General features: G+C 44.6%; 1 protein-coding gene across 2 annotated transcripts; it reads right to left on the bottom strand.

Annotated features, from left to right (window-relative positions):
• Positions 1-2,213: 2,213 nt before the first annotated feature.
• On the bottom strand, positions 2,214-16,109 carry UBE2G2 (ubiquitin-conjugating enzyme E2G 2). 2 transcript variants are annotated; one of them, XM_009320213.1, is made up of 6 exons: positions 16,053-16,086; positions 15,922-15,967; positions 10,195-10,313; positions 6,946-7,086; positions 6,675-6,704; positions 2,214-5,001 (listed from the first exon to the last, which is right to left on the bottom strand). In XM_009320213.1, exons 2-6 carry the CDS (start codon positions 15,960-15,962, stop codon positions 4,889-4,891), a joined length of 444 nt encoding a protein of 147 aa, XP_009318488.1. In that variant the 5' UTR covers positions 15,963-15,967; positions 16,053-16,086; the 3' UTR covers positions 2,214-4,888. The 2 variants fall into 2 exon arrangements, with proteins under 2 accessions (XP_009318488.1, XP_009318486.1); XM_009320211.1 differs by lacking the exon at positions 6,675-6,704 and having other exon boundaries at positions 16,053-16,109.
• Positions 16,110-19,335: the final 3,226 nt, after the last annotated feature.

The following is a 19,335-nucleotide window of genomic DNA, read 5'->3' as shown; positions in this document are numbered from 1 at the left end:
CGCCCCCCCCCCCCCCACCCCCCCCCCCCAGCCACTCTGGCCAGGGTGACCCAGCTCCTTTCAGAACTGTGACAGCAGCGCAGAGCCACAGCCTCTCCCTCCACCGCACATGCCTGACTCCTGCCTGCATCCCCCGGTTAAACACATTGAAGTGCCCCCGGGCAGCCCTGCCCTGGTGAGACAGGGCCGGTAGGTGCCCCACGCATGGAGGAAGGGGACTCAGCCCAGGACTTGGCTCATCTCCCCCCACGCCCTTCAGGAATGACATGACTAGACAGACCCGCTTGCAAATTGCTTCCCAAGAGCTCACGCACATGCTGCTAACACCAGCAGCTACCCTGTAATAACCCACCATCCGTATCATTACCATTAATTATGTATTAACATACCCCATAATCTTAACTGCTGCTAAGTTGCATCTCAGGGGGTGCGAGCCACTTTCAAAAGCCACCTGGCTGGTTCTCCTCTGGCTCTGACACCACCTGCCCCAGGAGAGGGGCTGATGGCTGAGGCAGGACTAGGATCTGGCAGGCGGCTGCAAGGATTAGGGCTGGGACAGGCAGGAAGACCACCAGGGCTAGAGTCACGGGGAAGGCACTGGTCTCCCAGCCACCTCGTGCTCCCGGGGGACCGTGAGAGCACTGAGCACATTATGCAGGACCCCCAAGCGTTAAGCAAGTCCCTCCCCAGCACTAGGTTTCATCCCTGCAGCACCGGGGAGCCTTGCACGGCCATAGCTGCCTGCATGACCCCAACAGTGTTTTTGGTGCTCGTGACATGGGTGGGACCTGGCTGCGTGAGAGGTGATACCAGAGCCCTCACTGGGGCTGGTGTAGGGGCTCGACCACCTTGCTGTTCAGGCAGCACATGGGAGGGCAGCTCATTCCAACCAGACCTTCAGAGGTTGGAGGAATTCTCCAGATTCCTGCATGTTCCCCTTCCCTGTGCCACCCACAACCATCCCACCAGCTGGCAGCAAGAACCCCAGCAACCCTCACCTCAATCCTCCCAGCCTCTGAGCTTGCTGAAGGGCAGAGTGATTTTCTTCTTCCACTGAGTGAGGGAAATCTGAGAGAGAAGCAGCATGGGGGGCAGGTAACCAGCGCCACTTCTCACCCAGGCAGCGCAGGGACCTCCACGCCCTGCCGCTGCCCTGGCTCAACACTGCTCAGCCAGCACGCACAGCCCTCACCCCACGCCACGGGGCAGGGGAGGCTGCTGCTTCGAGCCCCTTTCTGGAGCTACCTCCCAAAAGCTGCGCCGATCCTACATCCGAGACAATCCCAGTATCAGCAGCATGGCTGGCACAGGCAATGGACATTTCGGGTCTGTGCTGACAGAGCGGGTGCTTCTCCTTTCGATTCTCATAGGAGTAAAACATACACAGCATCCTCACCAAGACGCAACTTCAGGAAGAAAGCAAAGATCTTCCAGAGACACAGAGCTTTCACCATTTCATCTCAAAGGCAGCACACCACCTTCCATTCATGATACAGCTCCAGCCAAAAAAAAAAAGCTGGAAAGAAGCCTGGGGCTGGCTCTGCCCTGAAGCTGCAGCCGTTTCATGTGGCTCCAACGCCTCTTGCCCGACAGCTCACACTTTCAAAGAACCACTTGCATGCACACAGGCACACAAAACAATTAATGAATGTCTCACATCCCACTGTGTGTGTTCTGACACAGCCCCAGTTGCCAAGAAAAAAGTGTGCATGTGTGGATGTCTGTACATACAAAAGCTTTAAAGAGGACGTTGCTTGCATTTTTACAGCTTTGTTGAAGGGTTTTGGTTTTTTTAATATAAAAGCCTAAAGCAAATATAATCCAGAGGAAGGGGTTTTTTTAACCTTTAATACTTTATCTTCATGCGTAACACCTGTAGAGCTCCGACACTCCCCAAGGAACATGTTTTACAGTAACTGTTTCAGACTGAGAAAAGGCAACTGCTCAGAAAAAACATTGCTACTGGCTAGTATTACACATGCTGCCAACATGAGTATTCCTTCATGAAAGGAGGGGATTAAGCTTTTCAGGGAAGTCTATCACGGGATCAACTTGGCAGCTTTACAAGCTTTTACTCTCAGGTGTTCCCCAGTTGTAATAAGCTGCCTCTCAGGGCAAGCCAGGCACAGCAGCCCACCTGCCTCCGCACAAGCGTGGAGCTGCGTGAGATAAACCCTCATGCTGTGTGCAAGGATTCAGTTTATTACGGAATAATGATTATGAAGCTTTATTTCTTTCCTGCGAGTAAAGCAAACAGGGAATCTAACACGCCAACCGTGGTGCCATGTTTGAGCCTTTCAATGAACACAAATGCTCACCGTCGATTTCAGCTAAGCAAACAGTCATCGTTCGGGACAGTTCTTCTCACCTCGACAAGGCAAGTTTGTCCTCTGAGGTGGACTTCTGCTCACATTTTGTCACCTGCAAGACTGCTTGGTATATACGTTCACTGGGTGGCTTAAAACACCTGAGTTAGCAAGCACACTGCATGCCAGTCACTTAAAAAGAAACAATTTTATTTCTAAGCAACAGAGATTTGGGGACTATGGAAATTCTCAGTAGGAATTGGACATCTAACTGTCCTTCTCAAATCCAAGAGCTAGTATCAGCAGATTTTGAATGATATATTAAAACTCATGATTCACCTGTTGCCGTAACAAGACCTTCCTAGGCTAGATACAAAGATCTTGTTATGATCCATGTAAGAAGCAAACTGCATCACATCTGCAGGCTGTCAGATTTTTATAGTTTTCTTTGAATTATCAAGTCATTGCCATCATTAGAGACAAGAAACTTGCCTGGAAAGCCCAAGCAACTGTGTCAACTCTTCCACCCCTCTAAAGCATCCCCTGTGTTTTAACTGCGTTAGAATCAACCCTTCCATTCCTTTGGACCAAGTCAGAATTGGACTCTTTTACCCATATAAAACACCCACTGCAATACATTTGCATACATCTATGAAAGGAGAAAATATAATCACTTTATTTTTAGTATACAGAACTAAATCCCACCATAAAATAAAGATAATGAGTGAGCACACATGAATAAAGTACTCGGCGCTTTAAAAAAAGCCCACTTTTGCCATGTCTGCTGAATTCATCGTTTGCCATGTGGTGCTCACAGCTCTCCAGCATTGTTTCCAAAAGCGGCTCCAGTACTCCCAGGAGCAACGCTCCATCTACTACAATTCAAAAAACACTCCCAGTTTGCATATAAGTACTACATTTTCCTGTATGCCTTGAAATACTAGTTAGGTACAACACTATTTCATCATGTCTGCTCCCAAACTGTGTCAGGTCCCCCTCCCACCCTTACACCAAAGCGAGAATTACTTCTACAAGGAGGTAAAATCAGCAAGTTGTAGCAATACAAACTCTTCAGAGGTGCAGAATGATGGCATACTGCGATCTGCAGCACGTGAATATGCAGCACGGACAGCAAGACATAAATACTGATGAGTTGTACACACACACATGCACACAATCACCTCCGTAAAGCTTTCTCCACAGTGCGACTCCTTCCTTATCACAGGCTTTTCACAGGGAAAAAAAAAAGCCCTTCTCAAATTTAGCCCATTTAAAGCTGCCAACAAAATTTGATTCCATGTGCTATCAATAGGCATGTTATTGCTTGTAGTAAATTGGAGAAGATTTGGACCTACACAAGAGATTCACTTGCAGAGCACAAAGGTCACCCGTGGCCCCTAAGCAGTTTTACAAACTGATCATTGCAGCTGGTATTTCCCGCACCCTCCAACACCAGTGGTCGGCTACAATACTCTGCAGTTCTAAACATGCGTCGTACCATCCTCTAGAAAACAGTCGGTGTCTTCTCTGACTCATATTTAAATACACAAGAGCAGTCAGCATAAAGAAGTGCTACAGTTAATTTTACAAAATTCATCACGTTCATCTTCGCTCGTTCACCTGCAAAATGGGTGACCAGGGCTGTAATGGCAAAGGTCAGCAGTGCCTAATCCTCTCAATACCCAGATGTCAACGGAAGAGGAGCTGACATTATTGCAGAGATATTTTACATGCCCAGTGGAGCAGACACATTCTCACTGGATTTTCAGGCTGCCAATGACCTACCTTGCCCATGCTGAACCTGACCAAAGTGTTTAAGAATCCAGTCTTTACATCTTGCACCTCTAATTGAATGTAAAGTTTACAATTGAGTGTCTTTAAGGAGTAATAAAGCAGCTCTTGGGATTTCTTCCAAGCAAACACTGACTCAAAGGCTCAATACAAACTCAGTGTTACATGGGAACATCAGCCCATTCTAGACCCCCAGCCAGTCACTGACGACTCGCTAGATCTTCTCTTAAAGTTACATGCTGCACAATCACTTTATTTGCTAATACAACCTGATTATAACCTTGTTTTCTAGCCTCTCTTGCTAACTATACTCTTCAAACCAGTTCTGACTGCAAATGCTGTCCTTAACTTAGTGAGTATCATAAAATGGATAGATTATTTCCTGTCTACTGGTGCTCCAGATGCAATGCTACCTATAAAAACATACAACTAATTCTTCCAGCAGGTGATCCAAACCAGCTCTGTTCTCAAACAGCAGATTGGCAAAGGTGCGCTGCAGATTGCAAAGTCTCCAAGCTTTCCATACCATGAAGTGAGGTAGCAACAAGCAGCTTTTGAAGCAGCATTGTCTCCATATTTTTCCCTAGTATTAAATCCCTTTTCCACACAATTTAGTGAGTGAACTAGAGGCTTCTCTGGAGCAGTGGAAGAAGAAAAGAGATGGTAAATAAATAACAAATTATAAGAACTAGGCCAATAGTTTTGCAAAGTTTTCCTTTTTGGTACCAGCACTGAGCACTGCTCATTTTCAGGTGGAGAGAAATACAAAACACTTCAGTCTCTTTGTAAGCTTAAAGTCCAAGTGACTTCTGCACAATCTGCTTGGCAATTTTGTTAAATTGTTCTCTGTCTTCCCGCCACATCTTGGAGGCGTCTACATTGGCTCCACTTTCATCATTTGGCTCTGAAACGAGAAAGACTGAAAGATAGGTGGGCAGGCAGGCAATGGAGCAAGACCCTCTTGCTTTTTCAATAATGCCTCTGTACTGCCCACTTCCCTGTGGCTTTGGCACACTTCCCCTGCTTAGGACTGCAGAAACACCACTAAAGAAAATCCAGTGACAGCTGCTGGATTCCCGAATGGTTCTGACTTAACTGATCACAAGAGAATATCACAGCAAGGTCAAGTTTAGGTAAGAAACAAGTAACAAGTAGCAGAGGAGCAAGACTTTCCTTTGCTTATGGTCTCAGCAGTTGAGCCCCGGCATGCACGTGGAACAACACAATGCGGCACCACCAGTGCCGTCAAGGGTTTTTAAAACTGCGCACTGCTCCCTGCAAAGTGTTTTTTTCTGGTTCTGCAGCTTCACAGACACAAAGCCCTCCTGACCAGGCCACCCAAACAGGCTCTGTCACTCTTTGGGATGGCTTGTTCTATTAAAAAACAACAAAACAAACCAAGAAAACCCATACAATGCTTTCATTTCTGCAACATCTTTCATCCAAGGATTTCAGAGCACTTTACAAAGTACATTAAGCCCCTGCGACTCCAACACTTCAGTTTGTACAGAGGTAAGCTGAAACACAGAATTTATCAGGTTCATGGTCAGCATACAGCAGGACAACTGTCACGGGATTACACAAGTCACTAAGACAGAACGTACTCTACCCATTTTGCTTCACACACTAGTCCAAATCCACCCCAGCCCAGTTCATGGGAGACATCTTGGGTTCATGTCTTTCTTGACACAATGCTGATGGTCCGCCCTTAAAGCCAGTGATGTGCAGGTCACCCAGTTTGGTAAGCTTGGGCTTACGCTATCTGCAGAGCCAGAGCTGAGAGTTTGCCAGCATCCTGACAGAAGGTGACCATTAATGTTTTTTAGGCCAATTCCTCCAAAAACCATGGGAAAACTGGACGCACAGGCAGAAAATGAGAGACCAGGTGACTCCCACGCTAACCAGTCTAGGTAAGGCTGCACCACAAACGAAGTTCTTGGAGGCCATGGGAAGCCCAGTGAGGTACTGTTTGTCTGCACAGCTTCCCAACAGTAGGTTACTATTCTGAAGCTAAAACGGTCCCATGTAAGAATCCGTTGCTTGCTCTTTGATCACCTTTGCTGCTTCTAAACCCTCTAAACTGTCTAAAATCTTTTATCATTCAAAACCGATTCTAAGGGACATGGCTCTGCCCTTTTCAGACAGTTCAGTGGCTCTGTCCACTGTGTGGAAAAGGATTCATCTTTCAGGGAGCTGTACACGACAGAGCTGATCCACAGCCCTCGCTGGATTTAGGGAAAGTCATTTAAAAGGCTGCACGAAAAGTTTTTCACCCCACTCCTCTTCTCAGGAAGCCTTCCTCTGAACAGAGGTGGCAGAATGGGGTGCATTCCCAGGCTGGCAAATAACAGACAGAAATGGAGGGTGCTGGCTTGTGAATCACAGAGGCCATGGACTCCAGTTTACTGTACTGGTTAGATCTGGCTGGTAACCCTTCAGCTGCTAAAGCCAAATCCAACACAGGCTGTAATCAATAGCTTTAAGACCTGCAAGAGCTGAACAGACATCATAGCAAATACAAAGATGGAGCACAAGTTTTGTGCAGGAGCAGGGAACCAGCTGAGCCTCTGGACCCACCTGACCACCACCTGCTCAGTTGCTGCTGACCTGGAAGGAAAGCAGTGTAGTCACTCGCAAAGCTGGAAACACCTGTTTACTAATTCGGTCTTATTTTTTTCAATTAGTTTCAGAGAACTAGTTTATTAATAAATACTAGGGCTTTAAGAACTGTGGTTGCGGCTGAGCAGCTTTAAATGTCCTTTGCTCACTTAATCAAACAGCAAGAAGCAGCTCTAGCTAACTCAGTAACTGCTATCTGAGCTACTGCTAATAAAACAGCAGTCCTTACCTGCCAGCATGCTAACAACCGACAAGAGGATCTTTTCCACACTCTGCACAGGACTCCACCGCTCAGCGCTGCTCTCGTATCCCATGGGATCATCCCCAGGAGCATGAAGAATAGAGATGCAAACTCTCCCATCTGGGTAAACTGCACAAGAAGTATAGGGGATTGATTGTTACTCAGTGGAAACACTTGGCCTCTCCAGATCTTTAGCACAGATGAATGTTTGGACTTGGCCTTTGTATGACTGAAGCTAAACCCAGTTTTAAATCTCCTCTTCCAAAGGCAAGAGGACACAAAATCTGAAAGACAAAAATCTAGCAAAAATTTCCTTTAAGCAAATCTAACAAACTGGGGTTATTCTTTCCCAATAGAAGCCTGCTGGTAGCACTTGTGTCATTCAATGACCAGTGACATGCTCCATGGAAAAAGTAAGAGATGCAGCCTGGTGGAACAGGGCAAGTATTTATGCACGGACACAGCTCCAAGTAGGTAACCAGTCCTACTTAAATCGAAAGGTAACAGTCACACAGCACTGAATGCACTTTGGAGTGCACCACTGGACAGTGACTGTAAAAAGAATTAAGTGAACTTGCTCTGCTGCAACAAGGAGGGAGAAGTGGTATGTTATAAACAATATAATTGATCTTATTTTGAACATTGCTGAGGTGCAACCAGAAGGGTTCACAGTACCTTTTTTAATTTTGCTTAAAGCTCAGCTGCATTAAAGCACATGGAAACAAGGTAACCTACCAATTCAGGATACAGATGTCTTCCCCTCCCACCTTTAGTGTAAGCAAAGCATCTGCAACAGTACAAGTCATCTTCACAGACACTGGACTCCACTGACTTGATAATGAGGCTAAAGAAAGGTTGAAGAGGCAACACAAAGAGCATGGAGTCTGAAACACTGCTTTAGCAACATGGCCTAATTCTGCAGCCTCCCAAGGAATGATAACTTTAGCCCAGTACTTTCAGTGCTTCTATTCCTTGGGTGACCAAACCTGTGCCATTGCCAGGAAAACAAGACAAAACAAAAAGAGGGAATGACCGCTGGAAGCAGTTGTGCTCATTTTTAGTTCCTTCCATCCACCCAGCTAATGTCTGCACAAGCCTGCAACACGTAAGCGCTTTGGAAGACTTTTATTTACATCCCCTCCTGCAGCCCCAGGCTGGGGACTGCAGCTGGTCTAGCAGTAGCTGGAAGAGATGAAGACAGCACCTGCTGAATCAGCACTTCTCCTTGCAAGTTAGGAACACACTGGTAGTAGGTACTTCACTTGTAAGTTACTCTAATGTTTTTATGCAGTGGCTCATTTAAAACAGCTGGACCACAGCAGCACAGTCAAGACAGTAAAGGCTGATTCCAGAAAGACGTACACATCTTCCCACTTTGTCACTAAGTGCTGATGCAAGACTTGCCATTAATTGCTACTTTGAAGTTATCTTTGCCAGAGCATCCATGAACATAATTTTATTTTAAGAGAAGATAATTCTGTGGTGTCTCAATTCCCCCTGTACATAACACAAACTGCAAAGATAAAGTAACACAGCAGACTTTGTAAACATTTTCCTTGCAGTTCCTCACAGGTGGAGGAGTAAGCACTTAAGGAACAGAAAAAGCACAGCATGGCCACCCATTTCTACAACCTTTCTGGGTATAACCAGATCATCACAATCCCACCTGAGAGGAAAGATTCAAGTGTCTACTTTTGGTGATCTCAACTTTAGATTAACGTGACCCAGAGTCATGGGACTTTAAAGAGCTGAGCTGACCATCCTGTATGTTCCAGTTAATCCCACCAAGGAAGTGTCCACATGTAGAGCCATTCTGTAACACAAGACACAAGCAGTTTGTGCTTCTCCGCACCCTACTCCTCCTAGCTATGCTGCACACAAAGCAGCTGTGAGCAGCGAATCTCAAGCCAAGGCCAGAACTGGAGCTGCAGAGTATTGTGTGGACACAGATTTGCTCACGGAGACCAGTCCTGCCAAGAAGTTTGGGTGAATTAGTCTAGCTGGAGCAAGGTGCCAATGCAGCCACACGTCTTCCAGGTGCCAAACGCTGCACTGCTGCAGACATCGGAGCTTCAGAGCTGATGCTGCACTGCCTTGGGCGGGTCTGCACAGTTCTACACTATGATGTGCAGGTGCATCCTCCACAGGAGAACAGAAAGATGGGTTTGCTTGTGGATTAAATGGGCAAGAATCTGCATCAGTGGTGTTTTGAGAAGGGAAGAACAGAGGATCTTCAAGAAATTGCAAAATTCCTTGGAATAGGATGAAATAAACCGATTCCCAGCTGAGATGAAGATTTGTGTTATGCAAGTGCAGGAACATCAGCTGGGAAGGAAACACTAGGCAGGAGAGCAGCATTTTCCTTTTATTGCTCTCAAGTGGCAGAGACCTAATAGCCTAGAACACAGATCCAGCCCATCAAATCTGGGTGATGATAAACGATCTTTACACAATCCATGTTGATTTAGCAGATGTCATAAGCAACAATTTTACAACGAATGCCATGGCTGACTCCAGAAAGTAGTGCTCCAGGCTGTGAAAGGGGGTTTTAAGGTTTTTACCTGTCCAAGGCTCAAACTTGTTAGCTGTACTTGTTACTTCAATTACCTCCACTGAAAAGTCTTAAGTTAATATTGTCACCATCAGAATTGCAGAGAAAAGGCCAGCAAAGTCTTTAATATTAAACGCCTGCAAATGTGTCATCTGCTTGAACAGAGCACTCTGTATCTCAGAAAGATCACATCAGAAATGTTACTAAACCTGTGACTTAATGGGGAAGAAGCCATGTTGCCAAATAAAGCAGCATCCAAACTTTGATCAATATGAACAAATTTTCACTTGTTAAAATAGCACCAAACTACTTTACATACAAGCCACAGAGCAAGACTGGAAAGAGTCTGTGTTAATTCACTAAATCTCACATCGTGTACAGAAGATTTATCTTTAGACTATTTATACAATAGTTACAAGTATTCCTGGAATGATGTTAAAGGCAGTGAAGTTGTTGGAATCTTTATTGCACTGTTTATGACCAAAAGGTATGCGAGGAATAATGTGATAAAGTGACCCTAAGACAGAACAAAATTGCTGGACAGCTGAACACTCCTACTGCATACTCAAGGTTGGAAAGGGAGAGAACCGCCCTTGGTAAGGATGCCAGCTCTCCTGCTGCAGAAGTTTGTTTTTAAGGTGCACAAGCAACCCACTCCCCCATACGTCCTGCTGCATCAGACTCACTGTTCGGATGGAACATCTCGCATGTGAACCTCATCTTCGGAGGACTTAATGGGTAGTCGAGTGGAAAGCTCAGAATAGCAGGGAAAACCCCATACTCGAAACAGGTGTCTTCAGGACCCCTAGAAACAGAAAAAAAAAACTATTCACCAGAGTTTTAAATTGTTCTTTCACCCAAATTCTTGTCTAATGAGACATTTGAAGTTTGGGTTATACCATCTTCTCCAGAAAACAAAGAGTTAACGCACTTACCCCACACCTCAAACTTAAATCCAAATATGGGGTTTGGGAGGGAGGGGGGAAATCAAAGCTTGCACACTAAATTACTAGGAAGGTCACAACACTGCTTAATTAGCAGGGTGTGTCTGGATATAATTGGAGTATCTGGCTCCAAGGCATGTTCCAGGATTCGAGCGTCTGCATGTCAAGAGAAAGCAGAGGCAGGTGTGGGACTCCTGTGCCTTTGAAGATACTGTTATGCTGCACAAGACAGAGAGAGATGTCAAATGCTGTAGCTCAAAAATAATTTATAAAACTCATGGAGATTCAAACTGCCAGTATCGAGCATAACCACACATAAACACTTATCACTATCTGATGCAAAAAACACAGCAATGTTTTGTAAAAATAAAAACATGGCTCAGGGACCGTAATTGCTAGATGCAGGACAACAATGTTTCTTTGCAGACTTAAGGTATTTAGTTTGCACTCCCTCAAGTGCATGCGGAGAACAAATGGCTTCATCAGGGTTCTTGTAGAAACATTTCCTTATTGTGTTCATCATCTAGTTCAAAGTGCAATCAAGTTGAGAATATAAAGACAACTATTTTACCCTCCCTACATAAAACATTTTTGGAAGGTGAGCAAAAAAGTTTATTAGATATGATTTATTCAAACTTGATGAGCCATCTGGAAGTTATAACACAAACATGATCTCCCTTGATTGGAAAGATCACGAAACAAGCTTCATCACTGAAAATCTTAGCCAAGGAAACCTCATGTATTTAGTAAAAAGCTCTTCAAACACGGGTTTAGGTATACCTTCATGCTTCCTCCTCCCAATCCACATTCTCCATGCCAGAAAGAACATAAAAGTTCAAGGACTCCTAACAGTTAAGACTGCAGTTGGTAACCTACAGAAAAAGAAAATTGAGACCAGCAAAACCTAAAGCCCTAGAAGGCTCACTCTCTTAAACTTTGGGATTCAAGACTTGGCTGGTAGATAAACACAAGAACTACATGATTTAAACCTGAATATTGACACTGGCAGGTAAGATTAGAGAAATGCATGAACATACTGCAAGAATGAAAGTTAAACCATCTCAACCATTTTGTTCCCTTTCTGGCCTTTTCCCTAAATTTAGTCGGGATCCAATTCACATCCAAGAGTAAACGGAATGCATTTTTTCATGAACATTTTAATTCCAGCTGCATTTTAAAGGCTTATTGTTGAACTTCTAAGAGTATGTACATACATGCATTGAAAAGCTGGTGGGCGTCTTATGTTCTGTTTTGAGAGCAAACACACAGCCTTAAGGGCTCTTCTGTCAAATATGTTAACCCAACATGCTCCATTTTAGGCCCTGTATTATGTGAGCAAAATGCTTTTGTTTTAGCCATTCATTGCTGCCAGGATCAACTTCAAAGAAATTATTAAAAGTTAATCCAAGACAGCATTTGCAACTACAAAACACTCAGGAGGCCACAACATTTAAACTTGACAGTGTCACTTTCAGTTCAAAAAAGAAATTGGCAGGGCCAGAGAGGTAAAGAGCACAAGCACCTTTTGCAATCACACCACCTACTCTGCAAAGATTTCAAAGTACACCACATTCAAAGCCTCCGTGCCTTATGCTATGATCTCATCCGAGCTGCTATGCTAGTTGAAGTCCAGACTAACGCAGTACTTGATTAGGGCTCCTCCAAGAAACAGCCAGACCACGCAGTAGTGACACCTATCCCACTGAGTGAAGAGCACCAAGCCAACAGGCCAGTTGCCTTAAGCAGCTCCCATGCCCCAGGAAAGACAAAGCACTTGCCATCACTAACCGTGTGCACACAGAAGGCACTCATTCTGCACAGGCTTGAGGCACATAACTCCAAGAAAAACGTTGTCCTAAACCTTCTCCATCTAAGATTCTTCACAGCCTGCAAAGCAGGCACTCTCTGCATCTTTTTTCATGCATGATGCTACTCTACAGACTTCCCTAAAGCACTGAGGAGCAGACATCAGTTCTCCTCCAGCCATTATATGGCATTAAATGACTTGCTAGACAACCAGACTGTTTAGCTGTGTGTGAGATGTTACAAACAACTCTGTTGACATAGGCCATAGCATGAAAGTAAGAAACTCCTAATTCCATGAGCTGGCCATTACTTAGGCAGGGGGAAGAAAAGGATGGCAGGTATCTGCCAAAAAGGAGGGAAAAGCGCATTGACAAGGACAATTAATTCTATAATCATAGCTTCACGTACATTTGTAAATGGCTTCTTATTTGTAAAAAGATGCTGGAAAAAGACCAAAACCCACAGTCATCAGATGCCGAAAAGGGGAATTCCATGCTAAACAAAAGTCATAAGCCTAATTACAGATCTAATTACCTTTCTAGACAGGTTTTTGATAAGTTGACTTCAAATTATGCTGTTTAGTTTTCAAGCAATCTTTAGGCTAATAAAGTTCTTAACAATTACGTGGTTTTGTGTCTTTTGGGGATAAACTTCAATAGCAACACACACTTGTATATGCCAACCAAAGAGGGCAAAACTTGGTCATGAAATGTTAAATTCACAAACTTGCACAACACAATGCAACCTGTAGGACCTCATGCAGCGCTAAGGAATGGAGCGGCATTACGGTAAACTCTCTTGATGTGCTGGGGCTATTTATCATCACGAATAAGTCACCCTGTTACAAAGATTTGGCTTTCACAAATACTCTAATTCAGCTACTGTTTGATGTCTCATCAAAAGGCTGCATTTTACATCAGGCTCCAAACCTCCACTGTTCAGAAAGATTACCATATTGTGTTTCCAGTTCAGGATCTATTACACTCACTTTGGGAGCATAAGAACTGTTCTATCATTCAGACATGTCAATACAGCCTTAAAATTTATATGTTTAACATTTATCCAGCACTGCTGCTGCAGGCAAGAACACCGGAAATACAAATTATTACCACCATTATTTTAAAAGGCATTATTTTATCTCTGAGCCAAGCTCTTATATCAATCTTTGTAAAATTACCCAGCCCACCTCTGAACTGATAAATGGGCGATGTCTTTTCTCTCTTAGGCACCTTTTTTTTTTTTTTAATTTATTTGCCATTACATATGCTCTAGCTTTATACAAATTGGGTGAAGGAAGAAGTATTCTGTTCTCTTCATTATTATGCTACTTACCTTTTGCACTTCATCTGTCCAAAAATTTGAAGCCAACTTTACTTTAATTTCCTCATCTGCACTTCTTTCATTCCCAGAATCTCACACAGCACATTTGAGATTACAAAACATTTGAGAAGATTATCACAAATATAAACAAGTCATTTAGCTTGCTGTCCAAATGTATGCAAACACTTCTACTAATAGAGTTTTGTAAAGAGATGAAAGTAACCAAACATGTTTAGGGTAAACATGTTTCTATTGTACCACAGCTTCAGAATTTAGCAGATCTTAAAATATAATTTTATTATGACACACACACAATACAGAAACCAAAATTAAAGCACCTAGGCCTCTCATTTTGCGCTGACAAAGACCTGAAGCTCAACACTCAGCACTTTGAAGGGCTTTCAAGCCTGCAAGCAGCTCCTCTGTTGTTTAAGAATTTGTTATGGGAAACATCAGAAAAAATATTTTCTAGGTAATGAATGAAATCCAAAAGTACCTCCGTGTGTCCCTCATGAAAGCTCTACTCAACCACACAATCTCTGCTACAAGAAAGTACCAATAGGCAGGAATTTCCTTCCATATTCCAAGAAGTGCATTAAATTCTCTGGGATTTCTACACTCCAAGCAATGCACAGCCATCTGAACTGAAATTTGGTACATTAGAAAGCGCATGTTTCAGAAGAGTGATAACTATCCCACTTGCAGAAAGAGAAGGCGTAAGACACTGCAGCCAAAATCTTTGGTGTCAGGCAACAAATTACCTATTTCCATGCTAAGTGTTTATTTTCAGGGGACTGAGCTACCAGGAAGTACAACCTGTTCATCACAGGATAAATTGCTGCACATAAGCAGAGGCATTTGCCAACTCTTCATATCAATCAACAAGAAGCGGTAATCCAAACCTCCATCTACCGAGGCCTAAAATAACTCAGAGGCTCCCACTTGCCATAAAGCAGGATCACCCACGCAGCCAGCTTGTGTGGAATAGGTGATACGCTACAGCTCGGGATGCTTTTGTATTGGTTGCGTGCCTGATCCCAAGAGACAGAAATCTTGTTTTTCATCCCTAGTCAACACACTCCAAGCAAACCAAGCTAGGAAAATTCTGCCACCCACGCTAGTTGAGAATCTCTTAAGTCAGCACTGGTGGTTGCAGTGAAAACCTGCCAAGAGCACAGCAGGCATGCTGTGAGTGGGGCCACAGCCACCGCCTCCTGCCCCCAATGTCCCCTGGGACCCCCTGGCCCTGGCTGAAGGAAAGGAAATCACCAACTCTTACTAAAGGAATCTTGAAATACAGAGTCTGGATCTACCCTAACAACAGACTATCAGCTTCAAGACAGACTTAGCAGTTTGGAGCTTCTTCATCTTTTAATTCTGTAGCATTTGTGTAAATTGTCAGACCCAAGTGACAAAGGTCTCTTTTCCTCCCCCCTACCATTTTAGAACTTTATTTTGTAAAAATCACCAGTTATTCCATGTACTCAAAGTTCCCAAAGAAGGGTACGGCATGAGTAAGAGAGTACAAGCAAGAGAGAAGACAACTTGTAAGATGCTGGGCAAGAAGATTTTGTCTTTTCGTGGCAAGTTTTGCTATGAACAACCGTACCCATCAGTTTGGGAGTGGAAGGGGGAGGACACAGCTTTGTAAAGAAGTCTTTGTCACCCCTCAAAATACAACAGGTAGCGATCAGAGCTATTCACCAACAGAAGAGCTTTCTACATGGAACCACTACACCCAACATCTTTACAACACCAGCCGATTCAGGAAGTGTAAAGAATTTCAAAAGAATTATTTTTTTTTTTTTATTTGAATACTTTCTCAGATCAATCCCCTTCCATTTTTCCAGAAAAAATCTGAATAGTAAGTAAACTAATTTTAGACATTGATTTTTTTCTCCTATCACTGCTAATCTGTGTATTTTGCTCCACTTAAAACATGAGAAAAACCTGTCCTGTATTTGCAGTTGAGTAATGTTCCCGACAGGTTTGTGTGATCTACAAGCAATTCATTGTTTCCTACAGTGTTTGTATATGCAACGTATATCCAAGGGAGCCCAAATGAGGATTCCTGTCAAATTTGCAAGTTACTTATGCTGAATGTTGCTTATTATAATGACACCTGTACAACAAATGATCACTTAAGTCCCAATGCTGCCTCTGTCACACTGTTTCAATTCCAAATATAATTACCTGTTTGGGTCAGAAAAGAAGTTCCCAGCCAAAGGTAGGCCAAGGTTGATGTTATGCAGAACTGATTTTTTTTTTTTACATTCTTGTTCTCCTAGAAGCTAATCATAGCATGCAAGTGCTGATTTCGGATACAAACCAGTATTAACTCACATAATCAGAGCTTCCCATTCAAAGAAGTTCTCTTCATTCATGGGACCTATTAAGAAAAAACAAAACAATGCTTAGCGCTACCTGAACGCAAGGTTACAACTTCACAGTGCAAACCCTGCTCAGCTCCTCACCTGCTACTATCCCTTCTGGTGGGTTCAGGGTCAGCTCTGTAAAAACAAGAACACAAGGAAGGTTAACATGACCTGCAAGCTCAAGCATTTCGTCTAGCGTTTGGGTGGCCACAGCTTAGCACAGAGGTCCCACCAGCAAACACCCTTGGAGAAAAGCTTGAGGACATCATGGGAGGAATCTTCTGGCCATGCTTTGCTGGGCAAGACTCCACATGCAGAAGGCCCAGTATCTCACTGCTGACAATTTAACTTCTTCATGCAAGACAGTTTTCTAGCCAAAATTATTTGGCGTTTTGTGCTTTTTCAGATTCCCAAAACTAGCCTTCCCAGGGGCAACAATTTCAAACTGAGAAGGAAGGAAAAAAACCTCTTTCCACAAAGCATGGGAAACACTCTCCTCTTGGAGCACTGTGGTATCTGCAGGTACAAACTCAACAGCCTGAAGAGAAAACAAGTTGTATTCCTGTAACCTCTCTGCACCAATTCAGACTTGACAGCATCTCTATACAAAACCCAAAACGACACAAAAAGGTGGAGAAGCAAAGCAAGAGAGATTTGACAAGCACCTCTGTTCCTTGAAATCAATCCAACTCCCCCTGCGTGGCCTGGAAAATGCAAGTGAAAAAAGAGACAGCAAACAAAAAGCAGCCATGGCTGCACACAGCAACTTTGGATCCATCAATCCTCACTTTCTGTAGGAAACTGGTACAATTCCCAATTCGTACAATAACCTTCAGCATCAGAACCTCATTTCAAGCCTGCTGAAACCCAGCACTCTGTGCACAGATAAAATAATAACCAGGTTTTCTACTATCTAGTGCAATGACCATCAACTTCCAGTTTCTGAAGTCCTGCAGGGTGGTAGCAACTGGCGAGGCAAAGTTCAGCCATGCATAGGCAACCAGTGGACCTGCAGTCCCTGGGGGGCTGAACACCAGCCCCACAGCTCTGAGTGAGACACAGGGCAGGAGGCAACACTGCAAGGGTGTCAGACCAGAGGAGGTGACAGTAATTAGGCCAACTTAAGTAAGGGCTGTGAGCTGCTTATCTAGAACAGTGTTTCCTAACCAATGGCCTGTGGACTACTAGTGGCCCGTAACACGCAAAACGCAGCCACAGGAAACGCCACGTGCATTCCCGCACATGAAAACAAGCACGAACGCAGACCCAGGGAAGATGGGAAGTCACAAACCAATAAACGAGACGCTTGACCTAATTTCTGTTAAGCTATATGTGAAAATTGTGGGTAGCACTGCACAGAACAGTGCACAGATTTTTGTCTTAAAACAGCTAAGTTACCATTGGATTAAAAAACGTGCTGAGATACACTGACAGGAAAGATAGCAAAACTCTTCAGTTCACTCAGATTGCCATTAACTTTGGCACAGACCTCTCTGATTGAAGTTCAAAAGCACAGCAGCAGATTGAAACTCAGCGTTACCGTTTCCCACGACATCCTGACGTTAAGGAGCAGGTTTTTCCAGCTTGACAGTGGGTCTCTAACAGCTTTTCTTGTTGATGTTTTCAGACAGAAAGAGGGAGATGTCAAACCCAGGAGCTCCTGGAATCATTTTGCTCCATCTTGTGGCGCTCTCTAAGAAGAAAAACCCTCTGATATTTCCCACGACTTCCCTTGAAAACCCCAGCAGACAGCTCTCCGCTCCCAAGGAAAACCGGAGCGACAGGAAGCAAGAGCCAAACCCTGCTGAGCAGAGGGTCTTTACGAGGTTGGAGGTTCAATTCTCCACTTCACCTTGCTCAGCTCTCCCCTCGAAGATAGGCGAAAGAAGTTTCCATCCTTAAGGATCAGGCAAAGCAGTAACTGGGCAGTGCAGGGGCACATGAGCTTTGATTTTTGAGTGGCTGTTACTATACCTGGTCATTGAGGAAGGAAAAACCCCTTTTACACATGGATGATCACATCCTACCCCATGATTTGTCTAGAGTTGTTCAAAGGGAAATTGGGAGCAGAGCTTTCAGGAGCTACACAGCATGAATTGCCAGTAGCTCACACAGCATCAGCTGCTTCAGTCTTATCAGAGCCTCCAAAATATGGTCATTTTAATGGAATGTCAGGGGGGATTTTTTCCAATTATTTTCAAGCGAGCAGCAAAAAGCATGTGATCAGAGCATTTGTTTTAACTTTTCACTGCAGAATGACTTTGACAAGTCAGCTAGGCCAAACAGCCTCCTACTCCACGCTCCTCTGCCACCCCAACCATCTGGGGCTGTCCTCCCAAGCAAGTCAAGTGGCACAACAGGAGCACGTCAGCAGATGAAACAGCTCGCCCTCCACTCTCCAGGGCATCCAGCCTGGGGGTAACTTCTGGCTAGCCTGAGTTTGGCCTCCTGGTCTGCAAGACCACCACCCCTGCATGCATCGTTTAAAGCTTTCCCAAGGAAAGCTCTCCCTCTCTGCAAGTGCCATGCCATGCCATGCTGTCCTCTTGCCTGTCCACCCAAGACAGCAGCGTGCCAGCACACACCCACACCCCAGCCACCATCACCCGATGGCCTCAAACACTGATGTGCCATTTCTGTTCCTGCATGCACCATTTCCCAGTGATAGCAAGGAGCTGAGCCCTCTGCCCGTGCTGAGCGTGGACAGCATCCAACACAAGGCATTATGGGGGAAATGCAGATCCTGAAGCTACACCAGCTACTTGAGAGAGGCAGCTTGCACGAACTGAGAGCCACCTCCCTTGATCCCTTTTTTCCAAGGGGCAGGATCAGCAGAAAGACTTTGCAGGAGCCCTTGATGCAGCAGCTCCTTGCCCATGGCTGACTGGTGACTGTGGGTCCAGGAAAAAGCCTCTGAGGAGTGGATCCTCGTGATTCGTGGGACAACCGAGGTGGAAGCAGAGCCATCAGACACAGAGGGGCCATCCTGTGCACTGGAACTGCAGCTCCGTCACCCTCACCTGGAGCTGTGGGACCCCACACCTGTGTTGGAGCACAGCCCCCATTCTGCAGAACATCACCATTTCCCCTGTTACCAGCAGGTAGATAACCTCTTTGGGGCAGGCAGAGCCAGGCCACCACCTTCCTGTGCAGGTATTTTACATAGTGCTAACTAGCATCAGCAGGAGCCGTGGGATAAAGCAGCCTTCCAACATGCCCTCGGAGTACCCTACTGCCAGGCAAGCCTTCGGGGTTCCTACAGAGCAAACGCACTAGCAGCAACAACCTATTAAGGGATTCTGAGAGGCAGAAAGACAAGCAGTCAATGTGGAAATAAGGATAAAACAGAAAGCCAGAAAAGGAATCAGTTTTGAAAGAGATG

Source organism: Pygoscelis adeliae, unplaced genomic scaffold (assembly GCF_000699105.1).
Source record: "Pygoscelis adeliae isolate BGI_AS28 unplaced genomic scaffold, ASM69910v1 Scaffold833, whole genome shotgun sequence".
Lineage (NCBI taxonomy): Eukaryota > Metazoa > Chordata > Aves > Sphenisciformes > Spheniscidae > Pygoscelis > Pygoscelis adeliae.
This window is presented reverse-complemented; position numbering and strand designations above follow the sequence as displayed.

Coding starts and splice junctions, on each gene's coding strand:
- UBE2G2 (XM_009320213.1), bottom strand. CDS start 15,962: ATGAATGAAGAGAACTTCTTTGAATGGGAAGCTCTGATTAT. Junction 7,087..10,194: donor CGAGATGTTCCATCCGAACA/GTGAGTCTGATG, acceptor CTTCTTGTGCAG/TTTACCCAGATGGGAGAGTT. Junction 5,002..6,674: donor ACTGAGCAGGTGGTGGTCAG/GTGGGTCCAGAG, acceptor TTCTCGTTTCAG/AGCCAAATGATGAAAGTGGA.